Here is a 22708-nt window from a genome sequence, read left to right as displayed (position 1 = left end):
TGGGAAAGCTTAGCAGGTCTGGCAGCATCTGTGGAGAGAAATCAGAGTTCATGCTTTGGGTCTAGACCCTTCCTCATAGTTGTGATACTTGCCTGTATTTGAAACAACTAAGTATTTGCGTCTACCTTTAACTAAAAGGTTCCCTTATAATTTATTTATAACTTTGGTACATATAACTATTTTGCAATTTAGAATCTTTACTTCTTCAAATCAATAACTATCTTTACAAAGTTTCAGCTAGAAACCTAAGCCTCTTAACATATTTCTACAAATTGTTCTGAGCATTTAATCTCAGGATTAAATCATAGCATGCCTGGAATTTAAGTTGATGACAAATTTAGCTTTACTTCTCAGTTTCTATTAGTTCCGAATCTGTCAGATGGTAAAGTGGATATCGTTGGGTTCAGCTCTATTTGGTGTATTTTTATATTTAATTGAGGAGCTTATTTGTCATTTGCCACTCTGATGTCTATCAATTACGTTCGACTGAAACAATGTGTTTCTATGATGGTACATACAACTATATATACTTCTGTTCCTTGATGATATTTTCAGTATCCAAAATGTATATCCAAGATCTTGACTATACTTTGTCATCAAATTTAAATACGGAAGGACTGTACATGTTCCTCTACCGATAATAACTTACTGCTTTAACTTTTGTGGCTGTTACTGGCTTCACACAATCTTGAAACCAAATGCAGTGTTGTGCAAGAGTTGTACTGTGAATGCTGAGATTTTTAATTGCTATTTCTATATAGCAACATCAAGAATATCAGACATAGTAGGAACTGCCAATGCTGGAGAATCTGAGATAACAAGGCGTAGAGCTGGATGAACACAGCAGGCCAAGCAGCACCAGCGGAGCAGGAAAGCTGACTTTTTGGGCCTAGACCCTTCTTTAGAAATGGGGGAGGGGAAGGGGAAGGGGATTCTGAAATAAATAGGTAGAAAACAGGAGGAGAAGACAGGTGGAGAGGAGACAGACAGGTCAAAGAGGCAGGGTTGGAGCCAGGAAAGGTGAGTGTAGGTGGTGAGTTAGGGAGGGGATAGGTCAATGCAGGGAGGACAGACAGGTCAAGGGGGCAGGATGAGGTTAGTAAGTAGGAGATGGGGGTGGGGCTTGAGGTGGGAGGAGTGGGTAGGTGGGAGGAAGGACAGGTTAGGGAGGCGGGGATGATTTGGGCTGGTTTTGTGATGCGGTCAGGGGAGGGGAGATTTTGAAGCTTGTGAAGTCCACATTGATACCATTGGGCTGCAGGGTTCCCAAGCGAAATATGAGATGCTGATCCTGCAACCTTTGGGTGACATCGTTGTGGCATTGCAGGAGGCCCAGGTTGGACATGTCGTCTGCGGAATGGGAGGGGGAATTGAAATGATTCGCGACTGGAAGGTGCAGTTGTTTGTCGCGAACTGAGTGTAGGTGTTCCACAAAGCAGTCTCCAAGCCTCCGCTCGGTTTCCCCGATGTACAGGAGGCCACAATGGGAACAGCGGATACAGTATACCACATTAGCAGATGAACATCTGTTTGATGTGGAAGGTCTTCTTGGGGCCTGGGATTGGGATGAGGGGGGAGGTGTCGGGGCAGGTGTAGCACTTCCTACGGTTGCAGGGAAAAGTGCCGGGTGTGGTGGGGCTGGGTGGGGGAGGTGTAGTGTGGAGCAGACAAGGGACTCATGGAGAACATGGTCCCTCTGGAAAGCAGGGTGGGGAGGAAAAAACGTCTTTGGTGGTGGGGTCAGGTTGCAGATGGCGGAAGTGCCGGACGATGATGCTTTGGATCTGCAGATTGGTCAGGTGGTACGTGAGGACAAGGGGGATTCTGTTTTGGATGTTACTGTAGGGTGGGGGTGCGAGGGATGAGTTGCGGGAAATGCGAGAGACATGGTCGAGGGCATTTTTGACCACTGTGGAGGGGAAGTTGCAATCCATGATAAACAAGGACTGGGTGTGGAATGCCTCCTCTCAGGAGCAGATGCGGCAGAGGAATATTCTCAATTCCCAATTCTCAATATAGCAATACTCCAATTCCCAATTCCTTCTACCTCCTCTACATCGGGGAAACCAAGCGGAGGCTTTGGGACCGCTTTGTGGAACACCTACGCTCAGTTTGCAACAAAAGACTGTACCTACCAGTCGCGAACCATTTCAACTCCCCCTCCCATTCCGCAGACGACAAGTCCATCCTGGGCCTCCTGCAGTGCCACAACGATGTCACCAAAATTTGCAGGAACAGCATCTCATATTTCGCTTAGGGACCCTGCAGCCCAATGATCTCAATGTGGACTTCACAAGCTTCAAAATCTCCCCTCCCTCCACTGCATCCCAAAACCAGCCCAGCTCGTCCCCGCCTCCCTAACCATTCCTCCCACCTATCCACTCCTCCCACCTCAAGTCCCACCCCCATCTCCTTTCTACTAGATGTATCCCGCCTCCTTGATCTGTCTGTGCTCCCTGGACAGACCTATCCCCTCCCTAACTCACCACTTACACTCACCTTCACTGGCTCCAAACCCATCTGTCTCCTCTCCACCTATCTTCTCCTCCCCCCTCTCCCTATTTATTTCAGAATCGCCCTCCCCTCCACCATTTCTGAAGAAGGGTCTCGACCCGAAATGTCAGCCTTCCTGCTCCTCCGATGCTGCTTGGCCTGCTGTGTTCATCCACCTCTACACCTTGTTATCAAGAATATCAGGATCTGCCGAAGTGGGTCATGCCAATTAATTGCTTTTAAAGAATGAACTCACTCCCGTTATTTAACGAACACAGCAGCCAATTTGAACGCTTATTTGAAGGTCTTACAAATATCAGAGTGTCATAATTTGATTTTGTTTATGCAGGTTAGTTGATAATTATTCAGAAAGAAATCAAGAAAACTCCCTTTCTCTCCTTTGAATTGCATGAGGAATACTTCTTGTCCTTTTGAGGGGCAGTTGTGGGTTAGTTTAATACCTCATGTGACATGACAACACTTGCTTTGTGCAGCATTGAGGTTTCAGCTTGGGTTATGTGCTCAGGTCTCTGGGCTAAGACTAATTTCAACAACCTTCTGATTCAGAGATAAGAAAGCCACCTCTAATTCAGTGCTAACTACAGTAGATATAAAAGGTGTAATGCTGTGAATGCTAATCAACTGTGATCTTTCCTCATGTGCCAGCCAACATTCATCCCACCAATAAACGCTGTTAATACAGACTAACACATCATTTTTCCCATTGCTATTTATGAGGTTTCAATATAAGTCAGTTAGCTGTCATGTTTACTTATAGGACAATGGTAGTGTCTCCCTCAGTGAGTGTGAATGTTTTTTGAATGTCCTAAAGTCTTGAAAAGTGCTAAATAAATGCAAGCACTTCAATTTTCTTCAATTTTTCATTAGTTCTGAGGATGGATTACTCGACCTGAAACGTTAACTCTGATTTCTCTCCACAGATACTGCCAGACCTGCTGAGCATTTCTAGCAATTTCTGTTCTTGCTGCAATTTTCTTTTTTGTAGGAGAGTGGAAATGGATAATTCTTACTTGATAGGTAGATTGTCTCTTATCATCCTTTCAATGAGTAGCTGTGACCACGTCAATACATTCTCGAATGTGGTACTAACGTAAGCTAGGGGTTGTTTTTAAATACACAACATTTTCACAACATCATTATTTTGTAACAAGACTGTTGCAAGCATTAATTTAAATCAAAAGTCTAAACATTTTTAACATGTATTTATCTATGTAACCTTATTGTTTATTTCAAGATTACAATTTTAGAGGAATGTGTAACAATGTATTATTTTTATACAAGCGGCCCCATGTAGTCTAATTGTTCAAGTGAGTAATACCATTGAAAAACATACAAACTTTAGTTATCACTTTCACAAATTGCATCTGAAATTATTATTGCAGCTGAATGGTGCAGTGTAAGTATTCCACCACAATCAAGTATGTGAGATCTTGAGAACGCATGTAATTAATGGACAGGCTGGCCATTGCGAAGCAGGTGTGAATGGACCTGACACGTGAGAGATGAACAACTAGAAAAATCCATTAACCTATAAACTAACATCGGTTCAATTTCACAAGCTCAAATAACATGGATCTAGAATCAATAAAACAGCAGGTATCAGTGCCTCTGAGTTTCTTCCATTTCTTGTTTTGTGGTAAGTATTAATTTTCAAATCTGAGGTCAGTTCATAAAAGACATACAAAACAAAAAAGCTCTAAAGGATTACTTGTGTCCTTAGAATAAAGGAAAACTTCAACCATGATCCTTTCTGTGAAGTGATGCAATTAAGAAATGAACATTGGTTATGAGTTGCTAGAAAATTACGGAAAATGTTTCAAGAGCCAGTTTCAAAGCAGACCACATGAACTAAACAATAAACATGCACACAGATGTCATTATAAACAAAAAGCTTTGCTGTTTACCTTTGATTGTTAGATATCCGAATATGCTCTCTCAATCAACAAACAAGGCAAACAGATTCTCCAGGAGACACTCAAAACAAGTGAGTATTACAAAGCACCACAATTTATTAACTGGATCCTCTGGTACATTTTGATTTCCAAGACAATATTATTTATAACATGAGCGTCACCTTATAGGATTCTGCGTGAAATAGGAGAATGTTAACAGTTTAATCATGGGGTATGATTGGATGGAACAATTAATTCAGACCTGCTTGCCTGTACTCAAAACAATGGCTTAGATCAAATTTTTTTAAAAATGGAAGCACTGCAGATGGTGGAAATCAGAATCAAAAGCAGAAATTGCTGGAAAAAGTTCTGGCAGTGTCTGTGCACAGAAACTTGAGTTATTATTTTAGGTCCAGTGACTCTTCTTCAGCTAGGACAAAGGTAATGAGTAAGTGATAGGTGGAAATAGACACCAAAGATAAAGAAAAGAGAATGAATAGCTGCTAATAGGAACTATTAGTGGCAGGCAACTGGAAACTCAGGGTCATTTTTGCAGACAGAATGTAGGTGTCCTGCGAAGTGGTCACCCAGATAATGCTGCGTTTCCCCAGTGTAGGGGAGACCACTTTGTGAGCAGTGAATGCAGCAGACTAGATTGAGTGAAGTACAGATAAAGCACTGCTTCACCTGGAAGGTGATTTTGAGCCCTTGGATACTGAGAATGGAGGAAGTAAACAGGCAACCACAGAAGGTGCAACATAGGCAGACTGGGTGACCACTTCACAGAACACTTACATCTGTCCACAAAAAAGACCTTCAGCTTCCCATTGCTATCACTTTATAACACCAACCTGTTTTCTGGCCAACATCTCTGTCTCAAGCTTGCTGCAGTACTCCAGCTAAGCTCAGTGCAAGCATCTAATTTTCCGCTTGGGAACTCTACAGTCTTCTGGACTCAGTACGGCATTCAACAATTTTTGGGGCTTGAGCGTCTTCCCCACGCTTTCCCTCACCTTAAAACACCAGGCCCTTGTCGGCTGTTATTACACACTGGCCATTGTTAGCAACTAATCATCCCCCTTAGCAGCCATTCTTCTCCGAGGCTAACCGTTATCCACCCCACGTCCAGCAGTAGAGGAGCGGGAAAGTTGACGTTTTGGGTCGGGGGAGGGGTAAGGGACCTCAGAAATAAAAACAGAGGAAGGATAGGGCTGGGGAAAGTAGGTAGGTTGGTGATAGAGGAGTTCAGGTAGGGGCTGGTGTGGATTGGTCAGTGAAGTGGGAGGAGCAGATAGGTAGGAGAGAAGATGGACTGGTTGGGTCAGGTCAAGGAGGCAGGGATGAGGGGGAGGGTTGGTCATGGGATGAGGCCAGGGGTGGGGAGATTTTGAAACCAGTAAAGTCCATATTTAGGCCATTGGGATGTAGGTCCCCAAGGCAGAATATGAGGTGCTGTTCCTCCAGTTTCCAGGTGGTGTCATTGTGACACTGGAGGAGGCCCAGGATGGACATGTTGCCCAGGGAGTGGGGGGGGGGGGGGGGGGGGGGGGCGGGGGAGGAACTGAAGTGGTTTGTGACTAGAGGTGTTGTCGTTTGTCGTGAACAGAGCGCAGGGGCTCTACAAAACGGTCTCCGAATCTCCGCTTGGTCTCACCAGTGTAGAGGAGGCCACATCGGGAGCAGCAGTTGCAGTAGACCATATTGATGGATGTGGAAGATTTGTTTTGTGCCTTGAATGGAGGTGAGGGGGGAGGTGTAGGGGCAGGTGTAGCACTTTCTGTGGTGGCAGGGAATGTGATGGGGATGGTTGGGCTGGTGGGGAGTGTGGAAACGAGGCAGTCACGGAGTGAACAGTCCCTACGAAAGGCAGATAAGGGTGGGGAGGGAAATATCTCTTTGGTTGTGGGTTTGGATTGTAGGTGGCAGAGGTGGCGGAGAATGAAACGTTGGATGCGGAGGTTGGTGGAGTGATATGTGAGGACGAGGGGAAAGTTCTGTCTTTATTTTTGTTGCAGGGAGGGGATGGGAGGGCAGAGGTGCGGGAAACACAAGAGATGTCATTTAGGACATTTTTGATCACAAGAGGGGCAAGTTGCATCCGCGCTCTGTTCACGACAAGCAACAAAACCTGTCTCCTTGACTTGATACAACCTGTCTATCTTCTCTCCCACCTATCTGCCCCACCCCACTTCGCTGACCAATTCCCCACCACTCCGTACCTGCACTAACCTTTCACCATCCCACCTACTTTCCCCAGCCCTACTTCTCCTCTCTCTGTTTATTTCTGAGCTCCCTTGCCCCCCCTCCATTTCTAAAGAAGGGTCCCAGCCCGAAACATCAACTTTCCTGCTCCTCTGATACTGCCCGTGTTCCTCCAGCTCCACGCTGTTATTCCGACTCCAGCATCTGTAGCTCTTACTATCCCTTTGTCTGTCCAACTGTTTTTCCCGCTCTTTGAACTCTATCTCCACCTATCATTTACTCCTTAACTGCTCCCCCAGCATATCTTCTGCATAAGAACCAAATTGTTCCTAGCTGCCATCAGACCCAAAACATTAACTGATTTTTCTTCACTGATGCTGCTAGATCTGAATTTTTCCAGCAACTTCTGTTTTTGTGACTTAAATCACTTCCGTGGTGGAGACATTTTCAGAATGATAATAAGGATACACGAATTTCAAATTGTGCTGATAAACCTGAATAAGAATTTGCTTAAATATCTCATTCCCGTCGCACAACTCCTCCAATTGGAAATTGGTGTGGCAAAGTGGGCCAAATGGTCTCGTTCTGTGACATTACAATTCTGAAATTTTGTGAAATTGTTCTATAATTTGGAACAGCTGCTGGTACAGAAATGCAAGAAATGTATGTGCATTTCTGATTTTTGAATTGTGCTCTGGATGTTTTGAGGTCTCTTTGGGAGGGGTGGTGGTGGGGTGGTGGCTGTTGTGGTCAACAATACCTTGATGTTGCCTTAACCGTGGCTAAAAGTAATTAGGAATGTGTCCCTGTCGCTGCCACCTCCAAACTGCCTCCATCAATTACCAGCTAACTCAATTTTAACTGTTCCCAGGCATGTTAAATCTTGATTCAGAGATAGTATGAACTGCTGATGCTGGAGAATCTGAGATAACAAGGTGTACAGCTGGATGAACACAGCGGGCCAAGCAGCACTGGAGAAGCAGGAAGGCTGACGTTTTGGGCCTAAGTCCTTCTTCAGAAATGGGGGAGGGGAAGGGGGTTCTGAAATAAATAGGGAGCGAGGGGGAGGCGGATAGAAGATAGGTGGAGATGAGACAGACAGGTCAAAGAGGCAGGGATGGATCCAGTAAAGTGTAGGTGGGGAGGTATAGAAGAGATAGGTCAGTCCAGGGAGCACGGACAGGTCAAAGGGGCGGGATGAGGATAGTAGGTTGGAGGTGGGGTGGGGCTTGAGGTGGGAGGAGGGAATGAGTTGAGTTGGTTTTAGGATGCGGTGGGGGAGGGGAGATTTTGAAGCTTGTGAAGTCAATATTGATACCACTGGGCCGCAGGGTTCCCAAGCGGAATATGAGTTGCTGTTCCTGCAACCTTCGGGAAGCATCGTTGTGGCACTACAGGAGGCCCAGGATGGACATGTTGTCTGAGGAATGGGAGGGGGAGTTGAAATGGTTTGCGACTGGGAGGTGCACGCTCAGTTTGCACTAAACAACTGCAGTCTCCCAGTCACAAACCATTCCAACTCCCCCTCCCATTCCTCAGACAACATGTCCATCCCAGGCCTTCTGCAGTGCCCTTAACCTAATAAACTTGGCAACATGCTCTCTGACTCAGCACTAAATGATTTTTTTAGATGAAATCTTATTTTATTTGCTGCTATCATATTCCTTCACTGAATTGTTACAGTACACAGGGAGGTCAGTCATCCTATCATGTCTTTATTGGCTTTTTGGATGTGTAATTTACCGAGCATCACTTCCTCACCCTCTCTCTGTATCCCTGCATATTATTCCTTTTCACATCCCTCTTTAATTCTTCAAATGAACCTGTCTCCATCCACTCTAAGGCAACGCACTTCAGATCTTAAACACTCCCTGAGTGAAAATGTTTCTCTTAATTATTTCTTTTTGCCAATTACCTTAAATCCGTGCCCTGTCATTTTGATCATTTCACCAATGAGAGGTTTTTATTCCCTAAAAACTCTGCCCAGATCCAAGTATTTATGATATGTCACATGAAATCGAAACTTTGCACTCATCGAGACTGGAACACAAGACAAAATAACTCGAGAAAGGAAATGACAGGGTATACAGCATGAGAGGATGGTGTCAGTTGATTGGTCTATGGTTGGTATGGAGAAACATCAGGGATTGTTAACTGTCTCCGTGAACTGATTAAATTCAAACCAGGCCAGTTGACTCTAATTGATCAGGGCATTGCCATGGGAATGCAGAAAGGACAGAATGCCACCACAACCATTTACTCAGTGAAAAAGTTACAACGTGCAGACATATTCCAGTTGCTTACAGAGAACAGCGCCCACAGCATGAATAAATGAAACTTCTAGCCTATGCAAATGAATCACACCACTAAACTTAACTGATAATCTTAAACTTGTTTCTTAGCACAGTCAGGACTATTTAGCAAATAATAGCAACCATAGGCCAACCAATCAGCACTTTCTTTTCATACTGTTTAAATTGTTGCTTCCTTTCTAAATTGCTTTATTTTTTGACTATCAGTCCTAATGAGGGAAAAACTTAAATTCAAGTCTTGTTTTGGCAATGTTGAAATTCCATATTGCCTTTAAGTTTATAATACATATTATTACAAAGAGCACAGGTCACAACACAGATCCCTGGAGAACTCCACTGCAAATGTCCTTCCAGTCGAAAAAATATTCATTAGCTGATACTCTTTGCTTCCTATCACTCAATCAATTTTGTAAGCATGATTATTACTGCTCTTTTTAATTCTGTAGGGAACACCTTAGCTCACAAACCTGTTGTGCAGCACTTCATCAAATATCCGTTGATAGTTTATCTACATCACATCAACAACATTGTCCTCATCAATCCTCTGCATTACCTCTTCAAAAATGTCAGCAAATTAGTTAAATATAAATTACACTAAACAAATCCACGCTGGCTTTCCTTAATTAACCTCCATTTTCCCAAGTAACCATTAATTTTGTCCCAAGTCTTGTTTCCAGGTGCTTCTCCATCATGAGAGTTAAACAAACTGGCCCACAGTTGCCACACCTATCTTTGTACACTTCCGGAACAAATATATACATATTTCAAATTGGCTCGATCCATTCTCTCTCCCCCACTTAAAATGGCTTTCCATTATAATTATACTTAACTGTATATAATAATTAATGGTTCCTTGTCCTTTTCCAGAGACATCCTAAACCTTTTGACACAACGATCACCATTCCTTAAATTCACTCCTCCTGGTCCTTTGGCTCCCTTAATTCCAAACAGTATCCCCCCTTTCTCATTGGACTGCAAATATACCACTGCAGAAAATATCACTAACCAGTCTCTGGGAATTCATGCCCTTTACACATTACTGTCTCATCTACATTCCGACAAATTAAGACTTGCATTATAATTACTTCATAAATATAACACCACTCTGTCATCTCTTTGAAACCTGTTCCTCTACATTTTCCTTACTAGATGGTGTCCTATATACTAACCAAGCAATGTAATTTTTGTCTCTTAAGTCTAGGCAAATAAATCCTGCCCTTGACTCCTCAGAATCCTTCCTCACATCCTCCCTTTGGAAATTGTGTTGTGTTTTGCAAGCATGGGATCTAATATTATCATCCAGCAATATGATTTGCAAATCAAGCCTATTGCACACTTGCTCAACTCCAATGGTATTGAAACTCACGGTCCCCCATTCTTGCATTGAGACAATTCAGCTCATACTATCAGAAGCTTATTGGTAGAGTTTTGAGCTGAAGTGTGTGGGACAAACCTGACTAACAGCAGACACTTAAATGTCCTGCTTCTTAAGTGTTGTGAGGAAACTGGCATGTCAGCAAGAGGTACTATTACAGATTGGGACGCTAACCTCACTGACTACATGACAAGTAAAATGATTCCCACTTGCCAGGTGGAAATAGCTGAATTCTAATATATTAACTACAGAGTAGATGTAACACACAGACTAGAAAGAAATTGCCTCAACCCAGAATAATAAGAATATTGCGGGCTGTGTTGGTTAATGGATACAAGTGTATAACTATCATTGTGCTAGAATAGCTGTGTAAAATTGCTTATATAAGCAAAAAAATGTAGGTTTCTTGTTTGTTTACACCATCCAACTTTCATTTAGGATATTTTCCTAGAGATTAATCCTATTAATTTAGATTAATTATTAAAATAAAAACCCTGTTTTTTTAAAAAAAGAGAAGGCTAGGAAATTAACTAAATAAGACATTTAATGAAAAATGTTTACCATTGATCCAGCTTGTTCATTATCCATATCCAACTTTAGGATCTGAATCTTACCAGTTTTCACCTTGCAACCTGAAATCCCCATCTACCATTCGAATCAGGAATTGATCCATAAAGCTTCTGAATACTTCAATTCATGCCCTGATGTGAGCTTTATCACATTACTACTGATAAACCAACAGCTGCATTGGAGTTTTAACAATCTCAGAACTTTGATTGTGAACTGTAAAAGTATATCTCAAAGACATTTATGCAGTGATAAGGAGGGGCAAATTGTAAAAGCGTATCTCAAGCCACTTATACAGTGACAAGAATCCCAAAATTCCATGTAGCACTTGTATGCCCCAGCAAATCTCTTGTTTTATACATTGGTCTATTTTGGTACTTGTTTACCATTATCTGAGGTCTGCCATTGTCTACCAATGACAGTGTTCTGAAGACAGCTGTGATCGTTTTGTCATGTGGTATGACAAGTCAGTACAACAAATGACTAAGTACATGTTGCAGTGGAAAGATCAGTGACATAAAGGCAAGTCTCTCTCAACCAATATGAGCCGTTAGATTAAATAGAACTTTTAGCCTCCAGTATTTTTATGGGAAATCAATTTCCAATAAATTTGCAACTGGCTTCATCGATAATTCAATTAATGCATCAGTTGTTTTTCTCAAATTGACATCTTCACAATAGATAACATCCTATCTAAACTGCATTACAAGTATTTCATCAGATAGCAGCTTTGATATATTTGTACATGAATCCATCGAGAAGATACAACAGAAAGGTTGTTAAATCTCTTTGTGTACCATTCTATTTACAATTGATGCCATAATTCAATTATTTGTAAAACTTATGAATCTAGAATTCGACGATCATTTTGGCGATTTCAACAGCAAATTATTTTACTTGATAACTGATGAAAAAATGCTGGAGAAAAATAAATTTACAGTCCGAAGGGCACACATTAACAGAAAACATTCAGATTAATATGATTTGGAACCATTGGAAAAAGGATATCATGTACTTTTGTTTAAAAATAATAAAGATAAAATAATTGTAAATAAATGCTGAGCTCTCTCTCCATAACATGCCACAACATATAACTTGGAAAAGGCAGTTATGAATAACATGGCAATGAAATGTATAGATAATACTGTGTGGAGCTGGATGAACACAGCAGGCCAGGCAGCACCAGAGGAGCAGGAAAGCTGATGTTTCGGGTCAAGGTCCTTCTTCAGAAGGGTCCTGACCCAAAACATCAGCTTTCCTGCTCCTCTGGTGCTGCCTGGCCTGCAGTGTTCCCCAAGCTCCACACTGTGTTATCTCTGACTCCAGCATCGGCAGTTCTTACCATCTCTGAGTAATGTTATTTATGTTTTGTTCTACTGCTGTGTGATCAAGACCACAGTGCTCTCTCCAACTCACTCATTTTTCAGAACTCTGGTTCTTTTCCCAAATGCCCTGTAGGTTACAACACTGGGGACTGATTCCCAGGTACTGCATTCCTAAACAAAGGGTGATTTGTTGAAATAAATCTAGCATCAATATTTTGAGGAGATAAATGTATAGACATTCTGCAGACACATTTATAGACGCAGAAGGGGCACTAAATTGACAGCACTTACCTACTCAGGAGGTTGCATGATCGTATTATCACAAAATAAGTGAATAACAGCACTGATTTTGTTTTTGATTTGTAGCTTTCCCGAAGGGTAATTTGAGTAGCAGGTGACCAAAATGGCTTCAAAGGCAGCCTGCATCTCTAAACTGGGGTGTGTAGCTCAAAAGTAATTCATGAGTTGGCAAGCCAATTAGAAGCTTTAAGCATCTCTCCCATTTCAGATTCAGCACTGAAGGTCCTGGTGGAGGGAAACATACATCATCTTCTCTGTAAGGTACGGGAACATGTTATGTCAAGCTTCTTGAAAGCCAGGAAGCACAGATGGGAGAACACTTCAATACTGAGAGCAGGACTACTAGGAGATGCCCTCTCTTAAGATGACAGCATGCCTTGTCCTTTACCACTCTCTGATCCAGTGATCTTATTGTTTCCAACCAACCAGCTAATACAGATTATACTGGTCAACCAAGAGACAACGCAGTCTGCAGCCAGGTTCTCAAGGCTCAGAGTGGCTTGATATCATTCACAGAGGAATTACCATATAAAAACCTAAATGGGAAAATGATCAAGAAAGACACTGACAGAGTAGCCTGTTGTTTGCATTGATGGTGAACATCTTATTCTTATGCCCGTTAGTGAAAGATTCAGGATACTGTAGTATTGCAGAGCAGCCTAACGATGGATGGGAGGTGTTGGTCAAATGGCAGGACTGATGGTTTGTGGGAGAAGAGAAAGGTATTCTTACAAGAACATGAATGGCATGCAATGCTCTAGAACCTGTGTGACAGTTCACTGTGTTCCTGCCCATGTCTGGCAGCTGGGAACAAACCCTGGTTTGGCTTTTTTTCCCTAGTATTCCTTTCATCTGGCTTCTGCACCACATCATTGTGTGGTAGCTGCCTGGGTCAGGCTCTCTAACTGTCAGTGTTATCTAGCAGGCAGAAAATCACAACTGACCTACAAGACCAGTTCATGGTTTGTGGCATCTCTGGACTGAATCAGCATGCTTATAGATTACTCAGTTGCTGGCCTGATATGAGTGTGGCTCGCATGGTGTCTGCACCAAGTAAATAAATTTAAGTCCTCCTGGGAAGTAGAAGCCAGCTTAAAACAAATATACAACTGGTCTCTAAGCAGCCATCCTTGTTTCTGCTGGGCTGAATGAAAGAGGGGCATGGGGAATGATGGAAACTTTGAGGAGCAGTGCAGTAAGAAAACACTGCCAGAAAACCGAATGTACTTGCTTCAGCCTGTGGCTACAGACCACCTGATCTTTTAAGGAATGACGTTATAGAGCCACAGGAAGAACTGCATGCATCCTGCAGTTGGATCCCATTTCGACCAACAGTAACAAATTATATAGGATGGCCTCTGCTTGCTTGCTGTCCTGATACACTCTTCTTTTATATTAACTTTGGGCATGGTGTTCCAGAAGACACATATTTTGCAATCTCTTGTCGCATGCTTCTTTATTGTCTTCATTGAAATCCCATGGGGTCAGATGAATGTGCTCTACTGAGGCATATTTGGAGATGGGTAGGACTTTTAATCAGATGAGAAGGTGCGGGGTGTAAACCCTGCTGCTTTCCTATTCTGTTTCAATTAAGTCTGCAGCGGGAAGCCCATGACACGCATTCCCTCCTCAACATCCATTGAGGTCTGTGAATAAACAATTGGAATGGTTGGCAGGGCAGTCAATACACCAGAAATGTCATCAGTAAGAATCTGGAAAAGTGGGACCGTTGAGTGCCGCCCTGCCTCTTAATGCTGACGGTAGCCTGCAAAAATCTGCTAGCCCCAGACTGGCTAGAAGGATTTCCACCCCCAGGGCCCTTGGTCCCCACAAAGCCCTGTCACTAGGGCCCAAAAGGCATGCTATTCTGATGGTACTCTCTCCAAAGGAGTGATCCAGAGCATCATTATGGCAAGTCCAAAAGCAATTCTAGCAACATGGCCATTTTTTCCCAAAATGTCTGTAGTTAATTAAGGAAAGCAATGGATTAGCAGCCCAAAACTGAGCTGTCTAACTCATCAGTTGGATTTGCCAAAATTCAGTCAGACAGCAGAGCTTTCCACGGAGAGAGGCAATGTTTTTGAGACAACGGAGACAGGCTGCCTCGAAACTAAATATAGTTGCATTTTTTGTTTTTACACAGGGTTACATAATTCCAGAAAGTCAATAGGTTTGAAAGACTAATGGGAAGGCATTTAGTGACCTTGCTTTTAATTAGACGCATGCTATTTGAAATTTGCCTTTATAAAATCAAACCTAACAAAAGAAAATAATATTTGAATTAAGATGACTTCCACAATGCCAATATATTTATTAGAACTCAAAATTTCCCCAGTTATTACTATGTACCCAGGATGAGACTTTGATGTGCACTGGCAATATTTGAAATTCTTGTTTGATGAGTCAACAATACACAATGCAACAGTTTTAATTTCAATTCTTAAATATAAAGTTCATTATTAAAAATGAGGTTGTAAAGCTGAGAACATATTGCTTAGTTGGAATCAGAACAAAGCACTGGTGGAACTAAGTAAGCTGGGCAGTATCTGTGGAGACAGAAGTCCAATATGATTTCTTCAGAAGTTCATGTTCGCTCTGTTTTTCTCCTTCCACAGTTGCTGCCAGACCTGCTGAGTTTTTCTAATATTTTGCTTTTACTTCAAATTTCCAGCATCTGAAGTACTTTGCTTTGATTTGATCATTTAATTGGGGCATTGCTAACACAACATTGAGCAACCTCAGTACTTGGTAATATTTTTCAGCATGAACAGAACTGTAGAAATCCTGAGACATCCATAAGTCACATAACTATTGTAGAGAAAAGTATGCCATATATTCTCAATTACAATTGATAAATAATTTCAATTTAAAAGGTAGTCACACATCTTTAAGGCACAGAAAATATAACTATTAGTCAAGTATTCCAGAGTTAATGGCTACATTATACTCTTCACAGTGAAACTGCATGCATGAAAACTAATCATGACAAATTAGCTATAGACAATATAGGGTCATTGCCAATTAAAACTAATAACAGAATTGATGTACAGATTACTCCAAGCTAGACATAGCAATATATCTACAAATGTAGCAATGCCAGAAATGTATTGCTGGAAAAGAGTGGCAATAACTGAGAAAATTACCTATAATTTGGAGGCAAAGAAAACTATTTTGTCTTTATTTAAAATAAATAGTGATCTATTGTATCAAGTTAACTGCGTTTGTTTAGATCTCATTTTTCAAAAGCCTTTAATGATTACCTCATTTTTGTTGTAGCTTTTCTTACCTTTGTGATCAGTGCCATCTCGACTTCCTTGAGGTAATGGGGTATATTGTTGAAAGCCTGATGAATTGGAGCCAAAATCAGTGGAGGTCTGCATGGAAAATAATAATACCGATATAAAGCCTGAAAGCAAAAATGCAAAACAAAAACACTTTCTTTCTTTCGACAGAATAAGCAGGGTTCTGTCATAATAAGTCCCTCCAAATCGGAACCTTCCAACATCATAACCACATTCAAAGACACACATTGCAGGGACAGGTTTCAGCAATGGAGATTTCTTCTGTACTCTCCGTAACATTTTATGAAAAAGTATGTCACAAAAATCTTAGATATAGACATTTTGACAGGCAGGTTATCATGGAAGAGAATCAACTTGGTGTGGAGAATCAAAGTATCATTGAACAACAAAGTAGTATAGGAAGCCATATGATTTTCTGTATTCACTGTTAATATCTGATTAAAGAAATGTTCACATTTCAGTATTTAATGTTTATTCCAAAACAACTAATTAACACGTTCACTGCTATTTTGCTGGGCAAAAACTTTGAGATGACTAAGAGACAAGTGAAGTAGGATCCATAGCTTCTTCACACTGTGTCAGCTCAACAGCATTAAGCAATGTATTTTTGCAGTAGATTATTGTTTGAGAACAATAATCAAAAATGAAAGAAACAGGACTTTTAGTTTTTTTGATCTGTAATATTTTTAAACACTGATCAGAAAGTCATTCTGAGCAGTGTACCAAATTCAGCTTTTCCAAAGAAGCACGATTTAGGTTAAATAACATGATCTCTCCTGGGGAGATGCAAGTCAAAACAAACTGGACTGAGATCTCGTGACTACAAGGATAAGGAGAGACTATTGAACTCCAGGCTAACAGCAAGCTACCTCCGTGGATTATGTCCAAACCATAGAGACATTTTTTTTTCCCTTTGAAAACACAAGGACATGGGATGAAATGCCAGTGGTGTACCCGAGTGAGACTGAATGTTCTCAGTTGGAAAATCTGCGTTCGATCACTTGCACGCGATGAAGGTCAAAGGACTATCTCTTAGTTATCATTGTGTTACAGGTAATAGAAGACCCTCTCTCATTTATAATACTTCAAGGCAAACAAAAGTAAACAGGTGAACAGAAGGACTCCGTTGCAATCTAAATGCGGATATTCAATCAAACCACAGAGTGTCAGAATGCAAAACTAAGAATCCCGAAACTACTTGTTCAATTATCTGTGTCAATGCTACTGGGAACCTACACTCAAGAAGTCGCTAGGTTCAATGATCCACCCTTTGGGAACTATTCAAAGGCTAATCCATTTATCTTTTTGCTCAAATTTCATCTTTCTGGACTCACTTTTTAATTTTTAATCAATCAGTCTGTTGTTGTGTTACATTAACATTTCTTCATGTGTGTGAATTAATGAACTCTTTTTCCTGATAATTTAAGGAAGCTTAGTTAAATAGGCTCCTTTCAAAACATACATAAATTTGGGTCTGGGAAAAAGGTTCCGCAATGGCAGGTGTCCTTTCTAATTAACCTTGTTGCAACCAACTGAGGAAGTGAATTACTAGGGAACTTCACCCTGGGTCCGGTCATTTCGTGACCAATGTTACAAGTCCTTGGGAATCCAACCAAGTGTTTTCTCATCTCAGGTCAAATCATTTCTTGATCCAAATCCCACTGTGTTTATAAGCTGAGTTTAGGCTACAACAAAGCAGTACTTTCAGTTCTTGGCCTCGGTTACAAATGCAAGGTTCTACATGCATTTGGAAGAAGAGAAAGAAGTTTCATGAAGACAAAAGGCTATAACTAGTGAGGTCAACCCAGCGGAGAAGGCTACTGTGATCATCAAGCTACCAGGCAAAATTGGGGATGGTTTCTGGTTACAGAGATGCATCCTGTGATAACCTAAAATACTCTGGAAGATTTGCCCTGATAAAAGCTTGGGGAACAAATCACCAAAGTAGGCCTTATTGCTGGTAGCTGATTTTAAGATGCTCTGAAAAAGGACAGAAGAGTATTTTTGACATTTAATCAACATTATAAGTTGGCAAATTGGAACATATAATCCATTGCATGCTAGGAGAAGCTGTGGCCTTTTTGTTATGATCACATTCTGATATTATAGATTTAGAAAGTATAAACTTCATATGCACACATTCCTTGAAACCAAGATAAAATTAACAGGATGGGTGACCTTTTCTTTCCTGCCAGTACACAAGTAACTTGAAGATGCCCTAAAGTAACCCCATGACTGGATGCATCCGGACAAAATGGTTAAAATGCAAATGCCTTTTGTGGACATAACTTCAAGAAGTTATTAAAATATACAACATTTCCTGTGGTTTATCATGACATTTCTCCAAATGATTAAATTGATTTCACAATACTGTTTGCAGAATCTTTGACTCGAAATTTGAAATCCAGAGAATGGATGTGAAAATTCCCATTTTATCAGAACGGCATGTATATTGTTTGACACCGGTTTAGCCACCAGATGTTATTTGAGACAACAAAGGAAAGGAGATGCTATGATCACATGCCTGAAAAATAGGCTTCTGAAAATGAGATGTAAAATGAAACACTTTTGGAGCACAAGAAGAAAAGCACCTCAACCAGGAAAGGAACAAAACCTATCCTGAGAAAAACCACAAGATGGAGATTCGGGTTGGCCTTGAAAGTTTCCTGAGAAACCCGACCTGAGTTCGCTACAATATTCTATATTACACCTTGGCTAGAGTGGAACAATAGAAATCTCTTACAGTGAACAGTAAACAACAGCAAATCCATTGTCCTAAAACCTCAAGATTCTTTTCTCAAGTAAACTAAAAGATGGATAACTGACATGCATCATTTCCAAGAATCAATGTGAGGTAAAACAAATGTGATGAAGAATTTGACCTCTTAATATCTACATGTACACAACTTCTGTAATCACCACCTTTTGTTGAGTGTGCACATTTCTTGGTGCATGATCTGTATTTGCGTACTGACAAACGAACACATCCTTCTATTAAAGCTTACAAGAAGCTTGTCATTATTGACCTACACTTACAGCAGTTGGGAATTAAAATATTTTTTAAAAACATGCAAATTTTGGTCAGTGGTGGTGTGAAAAGAAGGGAGCTGTCCATATCACCCCTCTCCTCTCCATTATTCTATCAAGACTGTAATTCCATACAAGAAACAGTATAACACAGGAATGGGCCTTTCAGCTCACCATGACTGCGCCAATTCACAGTGCCTTTCTAAACCAAAAAAATTTTGTCTCTACAAGTTCTGCATCCTTCTATTCCCTACCAATTCATACATTAGTCAAGATGCCTCTTAAACATTGCTGTTGTATCTGCCTTCACCGCCTCCTCTGGGTGTGCATTCCAGGCATTTACCATCTTCTGTGTAAAAACATACCTCTCACATCTCCTTTAAACTCTCCCCCTTTTACCACAAACCTATGTGCCCTGGGAAAAATATATTCATGCCTAGCATAATTTTGGAAACTTCCATCAGGTCGTTTCTCATTCTCCAACATCCAAGTGAAAACAACCCAAGTTTATCCAATCTTTACTCACAGCTAATACCATCCAAACCAAGTAACATCCTGGCATTTCTGTACCCTCTCCAAAGCCTCCACATCCGTCTGGTAGTGTGGCAACTAAGACTGTACATAATATTCTAAATGTGATCTCATTGAAGTTCTATATAGCTCCAACAAGACTCAATTTTTGTACTCTATGAAGGAAAGCATGCTCTATACCTTGCCATATGCATTGCCATTTTCAGGGACTGTGTGCTGGTACACCTAGATTCCTCTGTATGTTATTGCTTCTGAGGGTTCTGCCATTTACTGTATACAAACCTTCTGAATTAGACCTTCCAAAATGCACCACTTCACATTTGTCTGGATTAAATTCCAATGTTACTTCTTTGCCCAAGTCTCCAGCTTATTGATATCCTGCAGTATCCTTTGGCCATCCTCCTCACTATCCACAATTTCCCCAATCTTTGGGTCATTCACAACGTACTCATCAGACTACCTACATTCTCCTCCAAATCATTTATATATATATTACTAAAAACAGGGATCATAGCACCAGCCCCTGTGGAACATCACAGCTCATAGATCTCTCTGCCTCCACTACTCTGTATCTTCTATGACTAAGCCAGTTCTGTATCCATCTTACTAGTTCACTGCAGTTCCCACATGACTTCAGCTTTTTCTGTTAGCTTGCCAAAGGCCTTACTAAAGTCAAGATAGACAACATCTACTGCTCTGCCCTCATCAATCACCCGTTCACTTCCTCAAAAATCTCAATCAAGTTTGTGAGTACTGAGTAAAATTCAATTGCACAGCATATTAGAATGTACACATATGTGGTTGGAGTTATCACTTGTGTTACAAATGAGGCTAATCATTTCTGTAGTTTAAAGAACTAATTGAAGATTATATTTAGAGCACAACACTTCTAGTTTGTTTATTACGGTAAACATGCTGTAATTTAAAAGCTTCTTGCTCCTTTAAGTTGGTCACTGGGATTTTAAATATCTTTCTAAGGTCTCAATCTCTATGGAAATCATTAACATCTCCTATTTCCTGCTCACAATCTCTTAAGCCTGTTACGCCTTCTTTCCAATACAAAGCTAAGTTTATAATGTTTGTTTACTTCAAATCACTATCCATGTGACATGCCACCTTGATACAGCAAGGTACTAATCTCCAGTTCAAATATTAATTTAAAAGAAAATTAATCTCACACTCCGCAATTGTAAGAGATTTACACACAGTGCACAAAGCAGCACTAAACTGGATTAAAATCAAATTTCCTGCCCTATGGGAAGTAACCACAACATTTCCAAGAAATCAAAAAGTTTAATTTTAACGCACATTGTTTCATGAGCTGAAGTTTCACTGCATAAATACAATCAGGGAGAGAAAAAACGGAATTCAATTATTATGTTTCTACCTACAAAAGGAAACCAACCTTTTACCCACCTCATTCAGAAAATGACTTTTCAGTAAAGGGAGATGATGGTCACCATAGGAAAACTAATTCAGAACACCAGGCAAATGTTCAGGGGAACATGAGTTCGAACCTCACAATGGCAGGTGGGGAAATCCGAATTCATTAAAATCTGGAATTAATAACTGGTGAAGGAACCAAGAGGAAAAACCCTATTTGACCTTACCCTCCCCCAATGGCTTGTCACAGACACATTTAGCCATGACAATACGTGCAGAGCGGCAACTGTGAAGTCTTTGTGAAAACAAAGTCTGCCGATTGTGCTGTGTGGCATTATACTGTGCTAAACGGGACAAATTCAAACAGATCTAGCAACATAATGGGTACAACTGGCATAAATGATGGTTATTCGTGGTCATTCATCTCAGTCTGAGGATGTTTCTGTAGGTGTTTCTCATGGAGTTTCCTAGGCCCGACCATCTTCAGCTGCTTCATCAAAGGCATTCCCTCCATTATAAGGTTAGAAAATGGGGATATTCACTGGAGATCGCAAAATGTTCAGCAACATTTGTCACCTTTCAGATACTAAACAGTCCACATCAAAATACGTAAGATCTCAAAAATGTCCAGCTGTGGCTTGTTATGGTAAGTAGCATTCACACAACTGCCACACAATTATCATCTCTAAGAAGATAAATCTAACCATCCATCCTTGATATTTAATGGTGTTATCATTACTGAATCCCTTCCCATTGCCATACAATTGGCCGTTAACTGAGCCGTCCAGCCTCTCAAATACTGTAGCTACAACAGCAGGTCAGAGGTTAGGGTTACTATGAGCGGTAATATATACATAATATCCTTATCTGAATTAATAAATAGTAATCTAAATATGTCAACTTGAATGCGAGTAATATACTGCATAATCTATACAGATCACATTTCAAAATTATACCAATACCACATCTCATAAGGTTAGTCATATTCATTGGTGTATCTACAACTTATGTCACAAAACTTATGTAACAGGTTTTCACAGGCCACAGCTTAACAATAAAGGTTATTCTCAAGTTGTCAGCTTTCTGGGGACTGTGTCAGATTTTTGAAGCTGTTAGTTAGTTTCTGCCAGGTTTCTAAATTGGCATTGAAGATTTTATGAAGCACCTTGTAATTCTTTTGTTCAAAGTAAGGTGCCACATAAGCTAAATCGCTGAACCTATTCCTTTTGTGTTATATGTCAAAGCTGCCTTTCCTGACAATAGTTATTTATTTCAGGAAATATTAGTTTCTGGAACAATGGTTCATCAGATTAAAGTAATAATTCAATGTGTTTAGCTCAAGTTTTCATCAATTCCCTATTTTGATTTGCAGTTATTTAATTGAGGTTTGAAGTATACAGTTGGCAGATGGTGTTCCAGTTTCAGTTTTGACTACCATTTGCACTCAGTCTTCTCTCAGAAATGAATTTACCTATCTTAGTTAAATAGCCTGGAATCAACGTACATATCCCACATTACTGAGATGAGCAAAGAGTGGTAGAATCATAAAGTCAGAATCATACCGCATGGAAATAGACCCTTCAGTTCAACCAGTCCCAAACTAAATTAGTCTTACCCACCTACCCTTGCCCCATATTCCTTCAAACCTTTCTTAATACACATACTAATTCAAGTATCTTCTAAATGTTGTAACCGTGTCCACATCCACCACTTCCTCAGGAAGTTCATCCACAAGCAAACCACCCTTTGTGTAAAACATTTGCTTTTCATGTCTTTTTTTAAATCTCTCGCCTTTCACTTTAAAAATAGTATTGAAATCCCCCATTCTAGGGAAAAGACACCTACTATTAACCCTATATAAATGTTTCATGATTTTATAAACCTCTGAAAGGTCACCTCTCAACCTCCTATGGTCCAGTGAAAATGCATTCTAACCTATCCAGCATTTCTTTATAATCCATAAGTTCCATACCTGGCA

At 40.6% G+C, this 22708-nt stretch overlaps 1 protein-coding gene across 2 annotated transcripts in view; it reads right to left on the bottom strand.

Moving 5' to 3' along the window:
• Positions 1–22708, bottom strand: part of lrmda (leucine rich melanocyte differentiation associated) — an 830431-nt gene that overhangs the window by 61640 nt on the left and 746083 nt on the right. For both annotated transcript variants that reach the window (XM_059640299.1, XM_059640300.1), the window contains one exon: positions 15774–15861. In XM_059640299.1, coding sequence (XP_059496282.1) covers positions 15774–15861 — 88 coding nt within the window. The remainder of the gene's footprint in view (positions 1–15773; positions 15862–22708) is intronic.

Source organism: Stegostoma tigrinum, chromosome 37, assembly GCF_030684315.1.
Source record: "Stegostoma tigrinum isolate sSteTig4 chromosome 37, sSteTig4.hap1, whole genome shotgun sequence".
In the NCBI taxonomy this organism is placed as follows: domain Eukaryota; kingdom Metazoa; phylum Chordata; class Chondrichthyes; order Orectolobiformes; family Stegostomatidae; genus Stegostoma; species Stegostoma tigrinum.
Note: the sequence above shows the minus strand (reverse complement) of the source record. Positions and strands in the feature narration are given on the sequence as shown.